The sequence below is a fragment of the Temnothorax nylanderi genome, unplaced genomic scaffold (assembly GCF_030848795.1).
Source record: "Temnothorax nylanderi isolate EJ_2023f unplaced genomic scaffold, tnyl_v1.0 TNYL_tig0020_pilon, whole genome shotgun sequence".
Lineage (NCBI taxonomy): Eukaryota > Metazoa > Arthropoda > Insecta > Hymenoptera > Formicidae > Temnothorax > Temnothorax nylanderi.
The window spans coordinates 1,787,491-1,807,917 of record NW_027249082.1 but is presented as its reverse complement, the minus strand read 5'-3'; the positions used below and the strand labels follow the sequence as shown (position 1 = coordinate 1,807,917).

The following is a 20,427-nucleotide window of genomic DNA, read 5'->3' as shown; positions in this document are numbered from 1 at the left end:
TCAACGAGATAATTTCATGCGATATGATAGGAAATTCCAAAGTAGGATCAATTCGTAGTTTTTATTCCTGCTATGTTTCTATTCGTCGATATAGTATAAGGAATAAAAGGGGAATAAAAGGGGCCGAGTTTCCATAATGAATAATCATATTTTAATGACTCAATGATTGTACAAATGGATCACTCTTAAACGTCTCCGCATACAACCGAGGAACAATAACAACGAATATAGCAATCATCGTAATCATAATATATTCCATTGCTAAACGTACCGTTCACGTAACGAGTTGAGAAAACGTAAAGGGTTTCTTTTTATACTCTCTCGCGCGTACCATATATTTCCGCTCGCATACGCTGCGCAACATTTAAATCTCATCCTTGGTTCTCGCCACCCAGCTTACTATCGCTTTACGTTCAACGCAAGGAAGAGATACTCGTCTCCGTGTATATATCTCCGTCTTTCCGTTCTCGTTCTCGTCTGGAAAGACTCGTTACATCGTTACACGCTATCTCGTCTTCGTTTCGTTATCACCCGCCCCCGTCCTTTCCCTTAACTGTGCCCCTAACGTCTCCTTCTCTCTCTTATATATTCTATATTTTTATATATGTAATAATCCTACCAACCCCGCATTTCTCTTTCAGACCCTTCTCTCATCCTTTTAGTCTCTCTTTATGTTTTCTCTCTCTCTCTCTCTCTCTCTCTGCTTTTCTTTCTTTCAATATAGTATTCTCGGTGTCCCCAATAAATACCCAAGGTATCGCCCTAATCGTATATACCCCCAAATATTACTATGTTCAACGGTAGCGATAAAGTTTATATATATCTATCAATAAAATTTCTGGAAGAATGTCAATAATCATACAATAGACGATCAATCGTTCGACGATCCACTGCGTACCCGGGGGGGGGGGGGGGGCGAAAAATATGAAACTCGGTACTAGGCCAACTATTGGGATACGTCTCCGAGCTAGAGTGTCTCGACCCTGTTCGATTTTTGTTTTCTCCGACCTGACTCATCGCCGAGGAAAGTGCGTAAATGGTGGGGTTAGATCCATCGGGAATCGCGAGCAATCGGATGGTGATTCGTTCAACCCTTTTCAGGCCATTTTTATCAAGTACTCAACCTCGAGTAAATTTCTAGCTTCGATTTACGAAAGTTTCTCAAATGTATCTAATTTTTTAAATAATTATTTAATCACTCGTTTTCTTTGCGGGATATATTATTACATCTTTATTTATGTTGATTGGGAAGATAGATTTATAAAAAATTAAGTGTTGGCGGACTATAATATCGTTTCGTTTTTCTTTCTTTTTCTCATCTTACTTTAATATTCGCGCGTGGAGCTTCCACGATTCTGCGAACGTAAACGTGAAACAAATGATTTTTGGAGCTTATACAAAATGTGCATTTCTTTAGAAGCAGGTTGAATGAACGTTAACCTTTGATAGTATCATGTTTTCAAAACTCTTCACGAGATTTCTTAAGTGGGAAGATAAATATACGAGGCGCACTATCTTAAGCTCGATTAACGTGGCCGCGATAAGGTGACCGCGACGGCACGCTCTTCAACGTATGGCAGACACGAAGAAAGCATCCGTACTTCGAATGCACAAGAGGCAATCGTACTACATTGTTTACACAGCTGCGGACTGGACTTTATATCAGAGATATAATACTCACGTCAGGGGGATAAGGATAAATCGACTTTATCGCAGACCATCTATGATGGACAAGATTGTTCTCCACGAAAGTCTAGACGGAAAATCTTTGTAGCGTCGTCAACTGTCGTCTATGAAAAGCGGTACCTTTCGATATCGCGACGGTAACTTAAATATATATAAACGCCGTTATCCGCGCGGGTGAGCGACTCCCCGGGTGTGTCACGCACTTTCCTCAGCCTCTTTCTCTCGAATGTCCTCGTAGATCCTCCGGCAGGAAGGATACGGGGGTCGAGGAGAAAAAGAAACATCGACTCTCGCTCGGAGGCGCGCCTCTCTCGACAGAATTTATACAATAAAATTTATATATAGTAGACAATGCAATAATTCGAGCAACAGAAGGTCCTCCGTAAGTTTTTTTTCCTTAAATCTGCACGTGTGTTCTCGCCTATAGTAATTAGTAAGTAGGTATCTTATTATTTTTTTTTTCGCTGTCAGATCTTAACCGATGCCTTATTTAGATATATTTTGTGTGAACTGTTTCGTGTGTATACGTGTCCCGCGCGATCGCACGTGAATTGTGTCCACGTGTGCTGGTCTCTACGTGACGTGTATCTGTTCGTATCCTTTGTTCCTGCCATCCTTTTTATTGACACAACGAGCTTCTGAGCAACGGCGATTAGAATAAGTCCAAAAAATTTTTAAGTCAGTAAAAATGCCTGCCTCAATTTTTCCTTACGGCTAAATTATACAAAGCACCGTTTGCTTGCAAAGCACATTTTCTTTGCGTTAAATACAAGAAAATTATTCTAGCAAAAATTAATAACTTTATATTTCGGAAAAATTGCAATTAACGAACTCGTTGCTTATCGTAAGTAATCGCTCAGGAAAATCGAACTGTAAAAATCGCAGCGTTAAATTCTTCAAGTCATTCGAGATATAATAATGTTATCTTTTATTAAGAAAATCATGACCGATTATGATAACGATCAAGCAAATAGGATATGTATTAATATACGGTTGGGCTGGATTTTTATGCCTAATATTATTCGATATGAATTTATGTAGATTTCTTCGCTTTAGCGAACTATTTCTTCTTGGCTAAAGCGAAAAAATGTACATAATTCACGCAAATTATATTATTAGACCGGAAAAGATCCAGCCCGACCGTATATTGATACATTTCATATTTGCTTATCTTTCTTTTGATGCGTTAAGTTTCCGCATAAATTTCCGTTTATTCATGTCGATGTGTTAGAGCGTCTTTCTGTAGTAATTCCCGAAATTTCTACGTGAGTTTTTTGGTGTTGGGCATAATTTTTTAGTCAGCAATTAAAGCAGCTACCAATCGCCAAAGTTACGCGATTATTAATCGCGATAAGTCCAGCGATAAGTTTCCATTGAGATTTCACCTTTCGACGAACTCCCGCGCTTGAACACTATTATAAGTCAGTCTGATATTAATCCTACTAATTATTGCTATGCGACAATTTTGGCACCACGTTCGTCACACTTTTCCGACACGTATTCTCCGACAAACAGAAGAAAAAAAGATACCGGTAAGTTTCTCCGAAGAACGTGTGTCTCAACGAAAGTTTCTTCGTCGAGACAAATCCACGTTTTTGAGTATCGTGATTTTACAGTTCAATTCTCGTTGATATTTCTGTCTTTCGGAGAACTACTTTTGCGTAGGATGGCAGGACCCGTGCGTGATGGCATACTCGATTTCAAACGGAAGAAAAAAAGAAAGAGCCTTTGTCATTCTTGGTTGTCTTGTCGCGAGCGCTTCAAGATAAATCTGGCGAGCGTCCGATCGACTTTTCAGCACAAAAGAATTCGCAGGACGAAATTGATTCCTATTGTTCCTGACTGCCTGTTCTATTTTTCCTGAAAATAACAGCTTCGATCTTTTGTTCCGTATTGACGACTTTAAAATAATTTGCGGAATATCAGCAAAATATATAGTATAAAATCCATACGCAATCCGTAAAAACGTGAATTTAATTATTCCTATTAAAAATTAACGTTGCTCGACCTTTTATAATAAAAATCAACGCACATATTCGATCGGAAAAATACGTTACCATTATAAACCCAACAATCGTAATGTAAAACATGAAAACAACAAAATTTTTAGAAAGTCGTATTACAATAGTAGGTGACTGGCAGTCAAGCTGACGAATTTTATCGCTTAATGCAATTTCGTAAAAGCACGTACGTGTCGCAGAGGTATCCGCGGTGGTTCGTAAAATCGTAAGAAATCTGTGTCAAAGCGCGCACATTAGATGCGTGGTAACGCGCTCGAGATGGAAGCAATATTACAGCGTTCGATAAAACATTCGTTAGTCAATATTAGACGTTACGGATAAAATTCCCGCGGTTCGCGCGGTCCACCACGAAGGAAAAAGGAAAGGATCAAACGCGTCACCCTTTCCCGTCTTCTCGCCATCCTATGCACACTGTACAAATTGTACAATAGTATCCCGGCCGGTATAATTAGTACTCGTATAATTACACTCCTCGAAATATACTAATAATTGACGCGATTTCGCGAATACGTACATTTTTTTTTCTCTTTCGTATCGACGCAATCGTCTCTTTCCGAAAAGCATTAACGTCGAAAATTCGTCACGTTATTGAATTCTTAGCGATTTCGATCGATTTCAGATTTCTAGAACAAAGTCTCTTTCTTCTTCTCCGGATGTTGCGCGCAACATTGACGGCACGATCCCTCTCGTTCATCTGTATAAACTTATAATATTATACGTACATAATATAACGTTTGTACAACATTTTATTATTATAACGCTGTAATATCATAACATTACAATATTATAATATCAAAATATTATACGCTTCGCTTCAAACACGCTTCAAGATCGCGACGAAAAACGCATCCGTCCGGATCGCAGATCGTCGCGGACGACAACGTGATGAGTATGTGCGTATGCGTTGTGTATCAGTACTCGATATGACTATATCAAATCCCATTGAGAGATTGGCAATTAAATCCTTATTCGTCCACGACTGGAAGACGATCGTCGATTCGGAGCGCTGAACGAAGACGTTAACGATCTCTAAACGGATAATTCCGTCGCACCTATATGGTAACTCCGATTGATTCCCGTTAATGTGCAAGGTATCGCTGCAGAAAGTCTTTCGATAATTAAGCGATACTATACCGGCGCAATCAGCACCGATACTCGCATTATAGAGGCATCGATTCTCAATTTTAGCAAGACCTGCGTGACCCGAGGCGTCGTCGCGCTAACGTCAGCCCGACGTCGAGGAAGATCTAAGCTCGTAATATATATATGATTCCGAATCCGCTAATCGGTTTACAGCGATCAATGCTAACTCCGCAGCTGGAATCATAGGTAAAAGAACGATATACCAAAATCGGGAGACTTCCTCGAAGAAACCGGCGACGTGACGCCGCCTCAAGCGTCGCCCGATCCGTCCCTTTATTGTCCTACTCAGGAAACGCGGTCGCCGCGAATTCGCGAACGTCTCCCTTCGCGTCCGATAAGACTGCGATCGGTCACGTCGTTGCGCGCAACATCCGCATTCCTCGAGTATGCATACGGGTTGCGCGCGTGGCGATGAGAGGTGACGGAACGTCCTCCAGAATGTCTTCGGAATGTCTCGACGAATATCCTTCGAACGCTCTCGTCCTCTGAGAAATATTCCTCGAATGCTCCCACGAGCCTCTGAGGACATTCTTAGCAATTCTTAGGGAATATTGCCGGGATATCTTGAGATATTCGCGAAAAATATTCGTGGAATAATTTTCATAAAGCGCTCCGAGACGATATTCTCTCTCTGGAGGACACCACCAGCTCGCACCACCAATCGTGCTTGAGCGCTTGCATGCCGTGTATGAAAATGCATTTATGTATGTGTGAATGTGTGTATATATATTTTTTTTATTTATACATATTTTTTTTGGTTGTAGGTATACGTCTATGTGGATACTTTCTGTCGTCTAATTTACACGTATTAATCCCTCGATACCATTCTTAATTTATCGTAATACCCATTAACAACGCGGTATATGTGTCGGATTATCGTGAAAGGTTTCGGTGCCGATACCGTTCGCCGTCCCTAAAATTCAATATGTACGTTTTAAAGTACGAGTGTGCGCCTCTTTTCTCTTTTTCTCTCATTCTCTCTCTCTCTCTCTCTCTCTCTCTCTCTCTCTCTCTCTCTCTCTCTCTCTCTCTCTCTCTCTCTCTCTCTCTCATACATCCATGCATGCTAATCACGGGCCTTTAATGCATCTCGTCGTTATGTCGGCGCATCTCACTTCGCAGCTTTGGTCTCGAACACTGATCATCACTCTCTCTTTCTCTCTCTCTCTCTTTCTCTCTTACTCTGTCATACGCACATATAAGGTCTGTTTATTTCTATTGAACTGGCTACACTAGTTCAGAGTTCATCTTTCTTACTTCACATTGGAAAGGAAAAAGATAAACTCTGAACTAGCGCAGCCAGTTCAGCAGTAGAAAACAGACCCTTCGACTCTCTCACTCGTTCAGTCGCTCTCTTTTGTATCTTAAGTAACGTTAAAAATAAAGTCTGCTATGTTGGCGAGGATGCTCGACCCTGAAAACAGGTTAACACGCGGCGGAACGTTTTTTTTAAATTTCTTTTTTGGGGGGGAGGGGACCGTGGACGACGTTACAATGCAATTCACAAATCTACCCTTTCTCTCTTTCTCTCTCACATAACATTCCATATATATAGTATGTATACATATATTTTCTGTATGCGTGTATATATACATATATATATATATATATATATACACACATACGACATATCTTAATTGATTTCTCTTTAATCACTAAGACTTACTCGCTATGCGCGCGAATCGCTTCTTCAATCTCTTGTTTCTTCTTCCTTTTTTATTCTTTTTTTTAATTCTTTTTTTTTAAACGCATAAGTCTCTCTCTCTCGCTACCCTCGCAGTCCTCAAGTCATCCGGCGATCGTCAATGGCGTGACGCGCATCACGACGGTTTCATATAATAAAAAAAATGGGGGATGTGTGTAGGAGCGTGGTGGAACGATGGGAAACAACGTAACGAGCGCGCCTACGCGCGAGCGCTCGATCGCGATCATGGTAACGCGTAATCATAGTGACATGGTATGACGACAAATATCATTATTACATTATTTACAGAGTCGATTATCTCTCCGGATCATCCGCGCCGCCGTCCACGCGGAAACGGGGGACCAACAGGATCGAGGGACGGAGCCTCGATCACTGACGACTCTCGAAAAGACAACCGAATCGCGTCTCGTAAAGCCGGCGACGTTGAAATTATGCCGGTTGATGTTGTTAAGCGGAGATACATATATTCGAGAAGCGACGGTTTGACCCATCCTAGGATCTCTCAGACACGCTAACAATCTCGATTATTTAATCTCACCTTTAGAGTTTCTCCCTTTTCTTTATGTACTTAATATGTACAGGATTTTGCAGAATGCAAAGTGCTTTATTTTATATATAAATTATCGAACAATATGCAAGAACTTACTTCTTTATGTTTATAAATCAATTTTTGCGAGTATAAAAATGGATACCAAAACTTTATGCTTTATTTAACTTCAAATGTACACTTTTAGGGATTTCTTATGAACATATTTAAAACTGAATGTTGCAGTCGCAATTTTTTATAACATTAGCAATAAAAAGGGAGAAGCCGAAACTAATGAGAAATGATATGTGTAGAACGAAGCGAGCGAACTTAAACTATTCACTGAGCAGGGGTATAAGCGTCTTAGAATTCATATTATCCATTAATCCGATCCAGTCTTTTGTTCGATCACGAAGAACTAGATCGGCTATTCATTAACGATTTATTATTCGCCATTGAATTATTCGTTTTCAGAGCCAGCGATCTGCTCGGCATCGCTTCTACGACTTCGGGATCGTCCGCATTTACGATTGTCAAAATCAAAACTATTTACCATAAGTCTGGCATTCTTATCTTAATTTAATGACACACTCTTTATCTTAACTTTAATATTACGTCGTTAATTCTTTTTTTTTTACTTTTTTAACTATTTGAATATGTCGACCGCCAAGAGACGCGACGAAGGAGGAAAGAGGAGATGATCTGATCGGATCCGATCAGATTCTCCTGATCGGCGAGGAGAAAGCTCGATCAAGCATCTCGCTTGCTCTCGTACAGATGGTACAGTCGACTGCGTCGCACGCACGCAAGCACATATGGATTTCCTGCTGGAAGACGAAATGAGGAAGAGAGCAAAGGGAGAAAGCGCAGTCTTCGCGAATTTCCACGTGGGCGGCGGAATGCGTGTCCCTCGCGTATCGTTATCGTGATTATTCGCAATAATCGGATAATTATCTCTGTGTATTACGCTCGGTCGTGGTGATGGTAGGTGATGTCGGTGGTGATGATAATGGTAGTAGTGGTGGTCGCGTTTAATGGCGGTGGTAACTTAACGGTATTACCTCGTTAGCGAGTCAGCCTCGATATTATTCAACTTAAACGTGATTATTAAAGTTAGGTTGTTGAGCACAATTGTTGATTTCTATCAGAGACTTTCGGGAGGCGCTATGGCTCGAGCTCATGTCCGCGAACTCGCCGGCCGACTTACCCTTGCGCGGCAATGTGGTGGCCTCCCCCAGGGAGGGTAGCTCCCGTGGCTTCCAGATCGGCGAACCTGTTGCAATACATTTTAGAGATTAATGTTTTACAACATGCATTTTTAAAAAAAGAACGAAAAAATAAATCTTATTATATCTGATAAAATATTTATCTGATTTATTTGTACAAATGTGTCCTATTTCCTACTATTAGTTTACTACTGTTAAAAATAATTTCCAATTTCCAAGCAAAATTTCCATCAATATTAATTAAAACAAAATGCGAAAAACCAATATCATTGAAGTATTAATTAATTAGTAAGAGATTAAAAGAGGTCTTAATTTACTAGTTATTAAGTAAATTTAAAAAACAATTTTAATTAATTAATTAATAGTCAAGTAGTTTTGATGTAAGTTTCGGCAGACGCATAAATGCCAACGACTAATACACTCACCAAGTTCCTTGATGGTAATAGGTTGATAGTTCTCAGGCTGATGGGAAGACTGGATCAACCTAGCCTGGCTGCCAGTACTCCCCGCCGAGATGGTCGACGTGGTGCTCAGCGTCAGATGATTAGGTGTGCGACCGAGATTCTTCTTCTCGCCTAAAAAAGCTTGCGAGTCTTCCTCACCTTCCGACTTTGTACCCGAATCCATGTCAACCTTCATCTCGCCTGAAGCGCAACAGGGTAATAGCGCGTTGAGCAATTCGCCAATAATGACGTCCATTGTAATCGAGTCATTGCACTGTTTTGCGCTTTTATTATCTCTTCAACGTTTTTTTAATTAATTTGAATAAATCAAAAATTTCTTCAATTTATTAACATAAATCTTTAAAGACTAGTTTACATATCAGAACTACTACGTATAAAAATTTTGCCTAAAATTAAGACCTCTTTTATGTGAGCGGGAATTTCGTCTTACCGGAAGTGTCGCTTATGGTCTTGCTTCTGGAGCGGAACGTTTGCTGCTGGGGGACCGGCGCATCCTCCTGATCCTTATCCTCCGAGCTCTCGTGCTCCACCGGCTGTTTCGACTGGCTGTATTTGCGCTTGTGCGAACTGGACAGCAGCTGCTGCTTCATCGCCTTCTTCGAGAGCGTGCCCGTCACGCCGTTTCCGTTCTGCGTCTGGCCGGCCTGTTGCTTGCTGAATTTTTCCACATGGCCGGTCGACATTCGCGGCGCCATCGACATCGGCGCCTGGCTCATGTTCTTCGTCGAGGGTATGCTCATGTTTCTCACGGACTCACGAATGATTTGCCGGATCGTCTTCAGGAACGCGTTACGGAATTCCGTCGTACTGAAATTTGAGGCAACGTGAGATAAAGAGATCGCCTTACTCGTTTAATCATTTGTACATAAAAAATGATATTTAAAAAATAAACGAACAGTCTCTACTCTTCCTGTTTAATTAATAACGATAGTAAAACTACCAACTATAGTTAGCCGCGTAATTGATTGCAGTCAAGTGCAATCGCGGCGATTAATTTCCACAGACACAGGTCAAGCTGCGTTACAATTTACTATGTTATATTTTACTAATAAAAATAAATCGAGATAATCAGTTTTTTTAGAGAATTTATTTTGGTTCGTTTTTATTTATATTTATTTTAATTTAGATCCGTCTGTTCAGTAATTAATCAATTAAGGTAGGAAGTTTAGGAAAATACCTGTTGGAGAGTACGTATACTTTCTCCGACCTCCTTTGTAATTGACTTCTTAGATGAATCAATTCCCACAAGAAGTGGGACTCCATATCCTTGGCGGAGCTGGCCCTGACCTGGACTTCCGTCACCGGGATCAGCACCTGGTAACGGATAATTTCTACCTCGCTTGAGTTAGCCTTCGTAGAAACTCCCTGGAAAAACATAGACACGACGGCCTCTTGAGTATCAGAAGTTGCAAGGATCGATATAGAGAAATGGGTCATCTAGACACTGACCATGAGCTTCTTTTTCTGTCTCAATCTTTCCTTGCACAGGAACACGACGGCCGATTTAAATACGAAGCACATCGCGTGGAGCTCGAGACCCTTCTTTATCTTGCCGAGAAAGTCGGAAATATTGAGCCACTCGACGCCGCCGTAGTACAAAAGATCGCCTGGACTTAAGTCGATCGGCTGCCAAGAAATTAATGCGTTAATCAACGATTCCAAAACTATTCTGTGTGTATGTGTGAAACTTCGTTTATTTAAATGAAAAATTATGTAAAATTATATTAAAATTATAAGAAGAATAAAATAAACTCTAAGTTTAAAATATAGCAGTAACTATTAGGGCAGTAAAAAGAGCCCAGAGAAAATTTTCTATTCTTTAAAAGAATTATAATATAAAAGTTTTAGAGCTTTACATAAAACGTCATTCGTTAAATATGCAAAGTAACTGAAAATTACGTATGTCTTACTAATGTTATAAATTATTATAGTGTTTCTCGTGTTTTCTTTCTCTAGTGATAAAATTGGAGATCGACTCACCTGTTTGCAGGATTTTTGGTGTTGCCTGAACAGGTGATCGAAAATAGCACCGTATTCTTCGTGGATTCTCTGCATCTCGTTTATATGCTCCGCCACCTTCTCCATGCCTTTGAGCGCCTCTGCAAAGTATACGTTTGTGATTAAATCCCTAATGGCGTCTTAAACTGTTCGTTACGGCCGCACAGCGTCGCGGTAATTACCGATTAAGTGTTGGTGTTCTTCGCTTCGTTCATCGGTGAGATTCCTAAGCTGCTGCAACAGCAGCGGATACTTGAGTATTCTTTGTATAGGTTTTATCAAGTACGATTCTAAGGTCGACGAGTGTTGCTGCCGAGGATTTCTCGCTTGCAGGAACTCTTGTAAAGCTTGATTTCCCTCGTCTGAAATTGTCGATTATCTCTAATAATTATCGGGAGATTGCTTCGTTCCGTCGTAATACTCGTAATTATATAAAATGCGATTTTGCAAGAAAGGAAAAAAAAACTCGTCCTGCTCGCGCGTCATTGAAATTAAGATTCTGGAACATTTCTACGTAAAGATGTTACATTGAAAATTCAAACGGACAGATGCTTTAATTAGCGTATTAAATTTTCAAGAAACATAAGTAAAATTTCGCGAAATAATAGATGCGCACTACAAAAAGTGATCGAACAATCTTTTTGAATTCTTAATGACGCAGTTTCTGGCGGCCACAAAAATGTCCCTCACTCGCGGAAGATTGGCACGAATAATAAATTGGAGAACTTTCCGGGAACAATGCATTTATAAAGAGTAACGATTGAGGTTGAACAGTTATTCCCGGCGAGTGAATTATTGATCGCGGAGGATCAGGCGTGTTGACGTGAACGAGGAAGCGAAGGTCGTCACTCGCGAAAAAGAAACGATTTCAAGAAGAAACTTACTTGGATGTAAAACTTTCTGAGCCTTCGAGTGACTCGCGCAAAACGAGCTGTATAGCTTGAAGTGATTTACGTAATATAAGAAGGCACTTCCAATGGAAAACAGGACTCCCTGTAACAGCCATGAGAAGCGATCTAAGTTTCAACTTGAAAGCTATAAAAATCAGCTTGATCAAACATGTAAATATTTAAATTGTAAATTGTTTTAAAAATGTGATTTCATAAAATCACTATTTTCTCTTTTATCCGCTTACAGTTGGCTATTGATAAAATAATCGAGCTGTGAGTTACGTAATTAGACTCCCATAATTAGATTCGGATCAACGATGCGCACCTTAAATTGACTCGGATGGTCAAAGCTATTGAAATCGACCTCCATCTCGATGGCGTGATCGAGATTCTGCAGGAACTGTCGTTGAAACGTGACGATTTCCTGGATATTACCAAACAGCGCGTTGATCTCCGCGTTCGACAGGAAGGTCTCGCGTTTAAGGGGTTCCAAGTAGTTCTCCAGCAAATTATTTAAATTCTGCAAACGCAAAAAGGAAGAAATCCATTAGGTCGCCATTAGGTAGCAGTCGCCATTAATCTGCTATTTGTTAATATCAATATATATATATATATATATATATATATATATATAATCCATCATAAAATCTATAATCATTATAATATTTAATTGTTATTACCTTTACGTAAGTCCGTTCAGTCTCAATCAGTTCTAAAATCACTTTCTTCAGCTTCTCAGCGTCGCTAAGCTGCCGGCTCGGTGTGAGAGCCTGCGAGTGGGAACTGACGACGCTTCCGGTGGGACTCGACTTTCTGGTCTCACCTGGAGAACGGCAGATCCCTGTCACTTGTTCGGCAGTTTTCAAGAGGTTCTCGATTTCGAAGGAATTTGTGCGCGAGGACTGCTTGTTATCCATGTGACCGGCCGACGAACATTCCTGCATAATGTTCTCCTTGCCTGCATCAGCAAAGTGAAATTCGCGTTACGATGGTTAGGATGTGCTATAACGCGCAAAAGTTCATATACTAATCATATTAATTATGATAATTTTGTCCATATGATTTTTATGTGTGTGATTTCGTTGTACTTAAACGTGTGATTACTATTTGTGACGATAATTTGCTATTGGAAAAAAACAATGTATAATTTGAAATAAGACTTGCTACAAAAATAATGAACAGGCAACCTAATACTTTTGCTGTTTCATGTTATATTTAATCGGTGTATAAATCGCGTCTCGACTAACAACGAAAAAATTAATCACGTGTCTTGATACATCCTATTTGAAAAGCAACGTGTGTTTTCTTTCTCGTAATCTACTTTTGTGGCCTACGTGCCTCATAAATTTAATGAGCCCATCTTCAGAAGTGGTATAATCTTGAGTAATAGAAACAGTTCTTGATGCAACAATTTCTTGGAAGATATAGGACGAAAGGACTTACTCCATCCGGGTGCCGGTACAATCAGACCGGAAATCATTTCTTCGCTGATTACTGGCGGGTCGGTGGGCGGCGGCGGGCAGACCAGGCTGTCGATTATGTCATCGGTGACTCGCATAATGCCCGTGAGATCCGGTGGCTCCGTCCTGGAGGATCGCATCATCATGCAGAGACCTACCTCCTCCTGCAGAACGCTCTCCAAGTACATCATATCCAAGTCGCTCACGATGGCGCCGTTGATTACCATAATCTCGTCGCCCTTAATGATTCCTGAAAGCAGAGTCGCCCACGTAAAAATGCATCTTCTTTAACGAGGATTTGTGCCGGAAAAGAATAATTGCAAGAGAGTAAAATTTTCGTCGACAATAAAGTATTTGTCGTTGACCGACAACGGTAGATTGCGAGGATCAGCGGAATTGCAATTGTGCAATCTCAATCTTCATCGTTGACGTGAAGAATCTTTATTTTATAGTTAATCGTCCAAATATTTTTCTCACTAATACTCGTAAACTTAAAACTGATAACGCGATAGAGTAAAAACTAACGTTTCGCGATTACCATTTTATAACGTTTAAGTAACTTTCAGATTTCGACTGAGATTGTCCGCGTCTGCGATGCGTCTACGATCAACCGTTCGGCTCGGTATCTTTCGCAACTATAATAAGTCGCTCCCTTCGGTCGTGCTTAACGAGCTTCCCGATAAATTTAGACACGATTTGCGGAAAGGCGGCGCTAAATGTCATTCTGATTTGTTCGCGCCTGCGGCCCTAAGATCGTCCCACCCCCGGTGTGTGCACATATATGTATATACATATATATATTTTTTTATTATATACATATTTCTTTTTTTACACGCATTATATGCGCTTCATTTAACCGTAAGCACGAGACTCTGTTCAACGAGCAAGCGACGAGGCGCGGAAAATCGATGATTTTTCAATGGCGTCCTTGCACGTCCTGGCGTCGATGCCAGGTCTAAAAAAATTAATACGGTCGAACCTTAACACGAGTCGTCTTCTAACATAAGATCCGCAAGAAGATAAATCGAGACTGGAGAAGAGGGGTGGGATATCCGCCTTACAACGCGACACCATTTTTATTCCCTTGGTGTCACTTGACATATTAACTTTAATACAAACTTATCTGGATTGATTTCAAAATTTGTTCATCTCTTTGCTCTACTAATATTAGTAAAGATACTAAAGAAACCTTTTAATTAATTTCGTACATTACCTTGAAATTTTACCACATAAGGTTAATCAATTGTACAAAGAATCAACAGCGTTATAATAGAAGCAGACAATAAGAAAAAATTATCGTTAAATGACGAGAAATAAAAAAGACCTTGTAACGATCGAAACTTCTAATCGTTGCGTTCGAGGGACGTTTATTTTAGTTAGATGTTGTCCTAGATAAGGGGTGCTTACCGTTTTGCATGGCGACGCTCTTGTCTTCCACTCTACTAACGTAGCAGCAGAGCTCGTCCTGCCTATCGGAGTTTTCTATGAGCTCCGCCTCGACGGAGAAGCCCCACATTTGTTCTAAAGTGTTTCTTTGCAATTCCACTTGATATAAAATCTTGGCACAGACTTCCACGATTTCGTGCGTATGCAACTGCGCGCAGCAAAAAAGTTACGTTATTTTATATAAAAAATTGTTATTAAAAGTCACAAAAATTTTAATCTAATCATTTTATAAAACAATCGATTAAAAAAAGTAGAGAACGGTAATCTTTTTCAAAGTAAACATTGTTTTCTATGTTGACTTATATAATTATTTAATAATTAATTTTACCATGTACCATATTCTAAAGTAATTCCTAGCTTTTTTAAATTATTTGTTAAAATGCATTCTTAAAAATTTTATTCTGCTCGATTAAATCCAAAATAATATTGTGATACTTTTAATTACTTCCATTCGCAAGTAACATAAAACAGTATAATATTTTATTCTATATCTTCGATATAAACTTGATTTTCTACCCACAAATTCTGCACATTTATATTCGCCATTCCGATCCGCCAAACTTACATAGGTTTCTATCAAATCAGTCCTATGTGGCACAAAGTAATTATGGTCCTCCATATCCCGGCGCTTTTTGACGCGCACAAAGTGCTCCATCGGATTGAGATTCTTTCTGGTGCACGCGCTCGCCAGGAACTCCTCCACGGTCATCGCGTCACGCAGGAACACCGAGACCAGCTGAAACAATAAACGGGAAACGCCGGGTCGCGCTCGCCTTATCCTTATCACACTCTAAGCGTAACGGAATAGAATTGCGATCAACTCACCCGATGTCCTGACGATCGTACCTGATTTTCCGGCACGGACACCTTCACGCTCTTCTCCTCGTCCCTGGACGAGATCTGCAGCGAGCGTCTGCTGGAGCCGCTGTTCGATCTCGACAACAGCGGCGGTCGTCTCTTCGTTGCTCCGCGACCCGCCAATAAATTATTTAGCAGGGACGGGCTACGCGCGCAGATAAACGCGTGGAAGGACGACACCGTGAACACGCCCAGCTTGTTTAGCGTTTGCTTCGTGGCGCGAGACACGTGCGTCAGTAGACTCTGAGGGAGAAAAAGGAACACGGAGTTTATTTAGTATCTTTAATTACCTGGATCAAGCCACTCGCTAATCCTTTAAGTTATTTTTAAGATATCTAAAAAAAAAAAGAATTTTTGAATTTATAAATTTAAAAGACTTCTCAGATAATAGAATACGCGGAATGATCTAAAACTGCTGATTGTTACTCGGAGAAATATGCCTTTTCGAAAGAAAAGCCGTAAAAAAAAATGAGCTGTCCTTTCGCGAAATGTTGCGCATTCCAGTACAACTTTTAATTATTGATTATGAATCGCATTAAAATCGCTTGGCTGCAACGATCCGGAGAACGTTAATTTAACGGATATTGCCTGACTACCTGGTTCTCTCTCCCTCCCGCCCTCTCTCCCTCTTTCTCTCTCTTTCCTTGACGATCGATATCACTCATAACGAATGATGACACAAATTACATGAGCGCGACGTAGATGGACCTCTAACGAATCCTGATTGCGTGTACGCTGCGGACGAGAGAGATGATTTTTTTTTTCAGGCAATTACAGCGACCCATGGGGCATGGGGCAGAAAAATTGCAGCGCGTAATATTGTTTACCGGCGAGAAATCGAGAGAGAACCGGCTTTTCCACGAAAGCAACGAAAGCTCACGGCCAAATAACAGCGTTCCATTCGACTGCGATTGGAATTGAGCGTAATACGTCAGTTCCGCATCGTCGCATTCGACGACGATCAACGAGAACGCGCGTATGTATGTGGCAAAATAGAATCAGCTCGACAACATATAGCCTTCCGAATTCCTTCTCGAGATAAAAATGTTTGCACAAAAACCTTTGTGTAATTTAGTATGCTTAAATTAATCAAAAAAATAAAAAATATGTTACGAATGAAAAACATTTATGTAATATTGATTTTCATATAAATTCATTTCTCCGCAAAATTGTGAGGAAAATATGACGCGACATATATGTACGTATATATTCTCACGAAATACAAATATTCAAAGTATTTTCATTATAAACACCAATATAAATCAAAACAGTTATGCGCAAGGAAATGTTATTGCATTACAGGAATATTATTGAATAATCGTAGCATGTATATTAGAGATGAAAAATATTAGAGATAATTTTTCTTCGGCTAAGCGATTTTATCTATGACAGTATGAAGCAATTACGGACAATGCGGTATATTTTGGCCGGTCTACAAAGCGTTAATATTCTATATTACACTTGGTGCTGACGTTTCAATGAAGGTGGTGCTTACCTTCGGATTGGGCAATTCGCCACTCTGCAAACTGGCCATGTAGCACCGCAGGCGGAATTGCTCACAGTGGAGCCGCTCCAGATTCTCCTCCCACTGTACTATTTGATTGTTGATCTGCTGCTTGGTATCGACGTCGGAAACCACTGATTGCTGAAGATCCGCCATGTGCTTCATCTTGTGGTCCTACAAACAGCCAATACGATTAGCATCCCCCTTTTCTATTCTCTTTCCCTTTACTAAAAATCAAGTTTAATAATAAAAATAGCGTGATTAAGAATATTCAATCTTGTAGTAATTTTTGTCAAGTTTGATAAACTGATAAGAAGCAATTGCAAGAATTTTTTGCCTACATCCGATTCTTCTTTTCCATGCATATATATAAGCTTCTTTTCATTTATATCCCTCTAGACTTTCGACAACAAACTGAGCCTGACGAAATTACATCGATCAATTCGTATTCTATTCACGTACCGACTCGATCGCCTTTTCCAGACGGAAAATCTCCTCCTGCAGCAGATGCAGCGTGCCGGTCTTACCGCGATGACGCGCGAACGCGGCGGCGCACGCCGAATGAATACTGTTCACCCAGTTCTCCAGCTCCACTTGACACGGCGCCTAAACACAAAGCGAAACACACCATGTTTCTCCTCGAGCTGGAATTTGATCTCCCCCTTGGCGAACTTCGCCAAGCTGATCGATCGCTCGTCGCTCGCTATGTCGCTCACGTTTCCGAGTGATTTAAAGTCGTGGCAAGCTCTTAAGTAGCGACAGCGTACTATTAAAAGTTCGCCGTGTTGCGTGACCGTGGAACGAGATCGTGAGACGGGATTAATTAAATACACCTAGTTAGCGCGATTCGCGCGGTTAATGCACTCTCGAGGGCTACCGAAGTGCGGAGATCAAACTGAACCGGTACAATTGTTCCCCTCCGACTTTCCAATACTTTACCGTGTACCTACTCCACTACAGTTCATACTTCAAGTTTAATTGGCGTACTATATTTGCGATAATATTCAACGCTTATTAAGAAGTTCGTACATAAAAATGGCGAAACTATGTGCGAGCTACCCGAGTTATGCTGATTATAAAACCTCCTGTTTTTATTTTTCACGTTCCGATTTATTTAAGTCTCCACTATTAAAAGTTTAAAAGATATAAAGAGCGCTTCATTACGGAGAAATCTTTTCCGTGTACACTCGCAAGTCCAATATTTTATTTCCTGTTTCTATATTTTTTTAAATAAACGAATTACGATAAAGTCGCCGTAATTTTTTTTACCTGGAATAGATAGGCGTCCCCGAACGCGGTGCTCAGGCAAAATATGTAATCCTTCTTCGGGTGTTCGGGAATCGGCTGCATGATCGCACCGTCGACGATGATCAGGTGTTTAGGTGCCGCCTCCATGGCCCTGCTCTCCTGTGAATCGCAGGGGTAGAAGAGGAGCGTGGTGCCCTTCAAGCAGACCCAATAACCCCTCCAGCCTCGCTTCTTGGCCAGCTCGATCTGATGCTTCTTGCGCAGCAACCATTTCTTCACGCTGAGAAATCTAGAAATTCCGAAGCGTTGCCGTTATCTCATTATCTCTTGCATTTAAATTTGTAATTGCATTAAAAATTAATTTTATATTACGTTTATCGTTATTTCTATAATTTCCGCTGGTGTTCTCGAATCATTGAATTGAATTTCGAGATTATCGGATTTTTAATCGAATAAATATAAATGAATAATAATGATAAATATTTATTATGTAAAAACTTTCTCCGTTCGTTTGTTAAATTAATGCGGATTATCATATAAATATAAATATATATATATATATATATACATCTATATATATTTCAGAAACTGAATAAAGCACGCTCTAGATTACTCTTCGTTGTGGCCTTCATATATATGGTAATGTTATATTAGAGATCTTTATATATAGGTTCTCAAGAATCTCAAGGCTCATTATTTTTAAGGACTAAACAAAAGAATATAAAGAATAATACGAGAGAAAGACGTACCCTGCCTTCCGAACTGCACCGGTGCAATTGAATGAAGCTGCAGCCGTGCCGGTCTGCTTTCGATAGGGCGAATTTATAGCACTCTCGCCGTCGTCATCGTCGCTGACGGCGGTGGTGAGTGACATCCTATCATCGTCCGACATCTGGAAAATACGTTATCTTTAGCTGCGATGAACGCGCGCTCATCACCGTGAAAATCGAGACAAATACGGACGACTCCGCGTCAAATTGGACAGCAGGCAATCGATTATGTCTCATTCTTCTCGAATTCTTTTTGTACTTGCGCTTTATAGGTAGACAAAAATTTATATAACGGTTTAATGTGTCATAAGAGTTTTTCGCGGAATCGCCCGTATGCGTGAAAAGGAAAAATGTGGTCATGTATAAAAGAGAGAGAAAATGTGCATAGAGAAAATGTATTGTGCGATCGTGAAATAGGGTGATAAAGGATTATGATTATATGCAAAGATCTCTAGATTACTGACAATGATAGGATGCTTTACGTGTACATAATTTATCGAGAGTTCCTCGTCTATCTAAAAGTGCACATTTAGGAATTTTAAATATGGATTGTGTTAAATATATATACTACTATTTACAATGTACATATTTATTTACCAATAACCTATTTCATTGAAAATGTATTTATAGATTATATAATGCGTCATATAATCTAATTTACTGAAATTATTTGATTTTACTTTTATTATATATAACCATTAAATCTTTTTATTAAATACGGTCAATGGATATAATCAATTATTAATTAGTATCATTATAATTAAATCAGGGGATTACTATGGACAAATAAAAGGACATTAAATTAAAAAGAGAGGCAAACGCATTACGAACAATTAGTTGGCAGTGGAGATGTGCAAAGAAATCTTATAGCTTTAATCAGCGCATGCTACTCGAACGTGGCAACTAGTATCGATGCAACTGCGAGACTCGTTTACAAGTCCTTTGCGCAAGAAGATCGTGTCAGTTTCAGGAGCTGACGCGAGCGTACATGCCAAAATTTCTACTTTACCCGCGTTACGTATAGCAAAAAGACAGCCGCGTCGCAAATGCAAAGTGCAATGCTTCGTCTAATAATTCCACTGCTTTCGCTGTCCATCCCCTCGTTATTTTCGCTCATTTATCGCGTTTTAGACTCTTCACCGATTCTCAAATGTGACGCTTTTCGAGTAATGTGTGATTTGTTTTTTGTCCAGGCTGTACATATTATTGCGAAACGATGGCGAGATGAAAATGAGATGCGATATTCGAGTGCGAGAATGAGTGCGAGTAGTCAGGGGGTCGACGAACGAAAGTCCAACGGAAACGGCGTATTCGGAGGCGCGGACTTGTCTCTTCTACCCTCGCTTCTCTGGCCGAGGCGCATGCCAATAATACGAGCGATAATCCTGGTGCGACCGTTGCAACACACCGGGGAAAATAAATATTTATATATATATATATATATTCGGGGACATGTACAATATCGAGAGAAAACATTCCTTC

The 20,427-nt window shown here is 40.1% G+C and overlaps 1 protein-coding gene across 16 annotated transcripts in view; it reads right to left on the bottom strand.

The window, feature by feature from the left end:
* Positions 1 to 128: 128 nt before the first annotated feature.
* The window catches only part of Sif (still life), a 45,691-nt gene continuing 25,392 nt past the window's right edge, over positions 129 to 20,427 (bottom strand). For 12 of the 16 annotated variants that reach the window (XM_071700046.1, XM_071700054.1, XM_071700061.1 and 9 more), the window contains 18 exons: positions 18,925 to 19,067; positions 18,197 to 18,464; positions 17,390 to 17,533; positions 16,919 to 17,101; positions 15,391 to 15,666; positions 15,131 to 15,301; positions 14,527 to 14,713; positions 13,103 to 13,369; positions 12,340 to 12,617; positions 11,985 to 12,179; positions 11,654 to 11,762; positions 10,952 to 11,131; positions 10,752 to 10,870; positions 10,221 to 10,397; positions 9,949 to 10,136; positions 9,202 to 9,578; positions 8,733 to 8,951; positions 129 to 8,354 (listed from right to left, as the gene is read on the bottom strand). In XM_071700046.1, coding sequence (XP_071556147.1) covers positions 8,176 to 8,354; positions 8,733 to 8,951; positions 9,202 to 9,578; positions 9,949 to 10,136; positions 10,221 to 10,397; positions 10,752 to 10,870; positions 10,952 to 11,131; positions 11,654 to 11,762; positions 11,985 to 12,179; positions 12,340 to 12,617; positions 13,103 to 13,369; positions 14,527 to 14,713; positions 15,131 to 15,301; positions 15,391 to 15,666; positions 16,919 to 17,101; positions 17,390 to 17,533; positions 18,197 to 18,464; positions 18,925 to 19,067 — 3,660 coding nt within the window. In that variant the 3' untranslated portion in view covers positions 129 to 8,175. The remainder of the gene's footprint in view (positions 8,355 to 8,732; positions 8,952 to 9,201; positions 9,579 to 9,948; positions 10,137 to 10,220; positions 10,398 to 10,751; positions 10,871 to 10,951; positions 11,132 to 11,653; positions 11,763 to 11,984; positions 12,180 to 12,339; positions 12,618 to 13,102; positions 13,370 to 14,526; positions 14,714 to 15,130; positions 15,302 to 15,390; positions 15,667 to 16,918; positions 17,102 to 17,389; positions 17,534 to 18,196; positions 18,465 to 18,924; positions 19,068 to 20,427) is intronic. The other 4 variants (XM_071700053.1, XM_071700063.1, XM_071700058.1 and 1 more) reach the window with 2 other exon arrangements.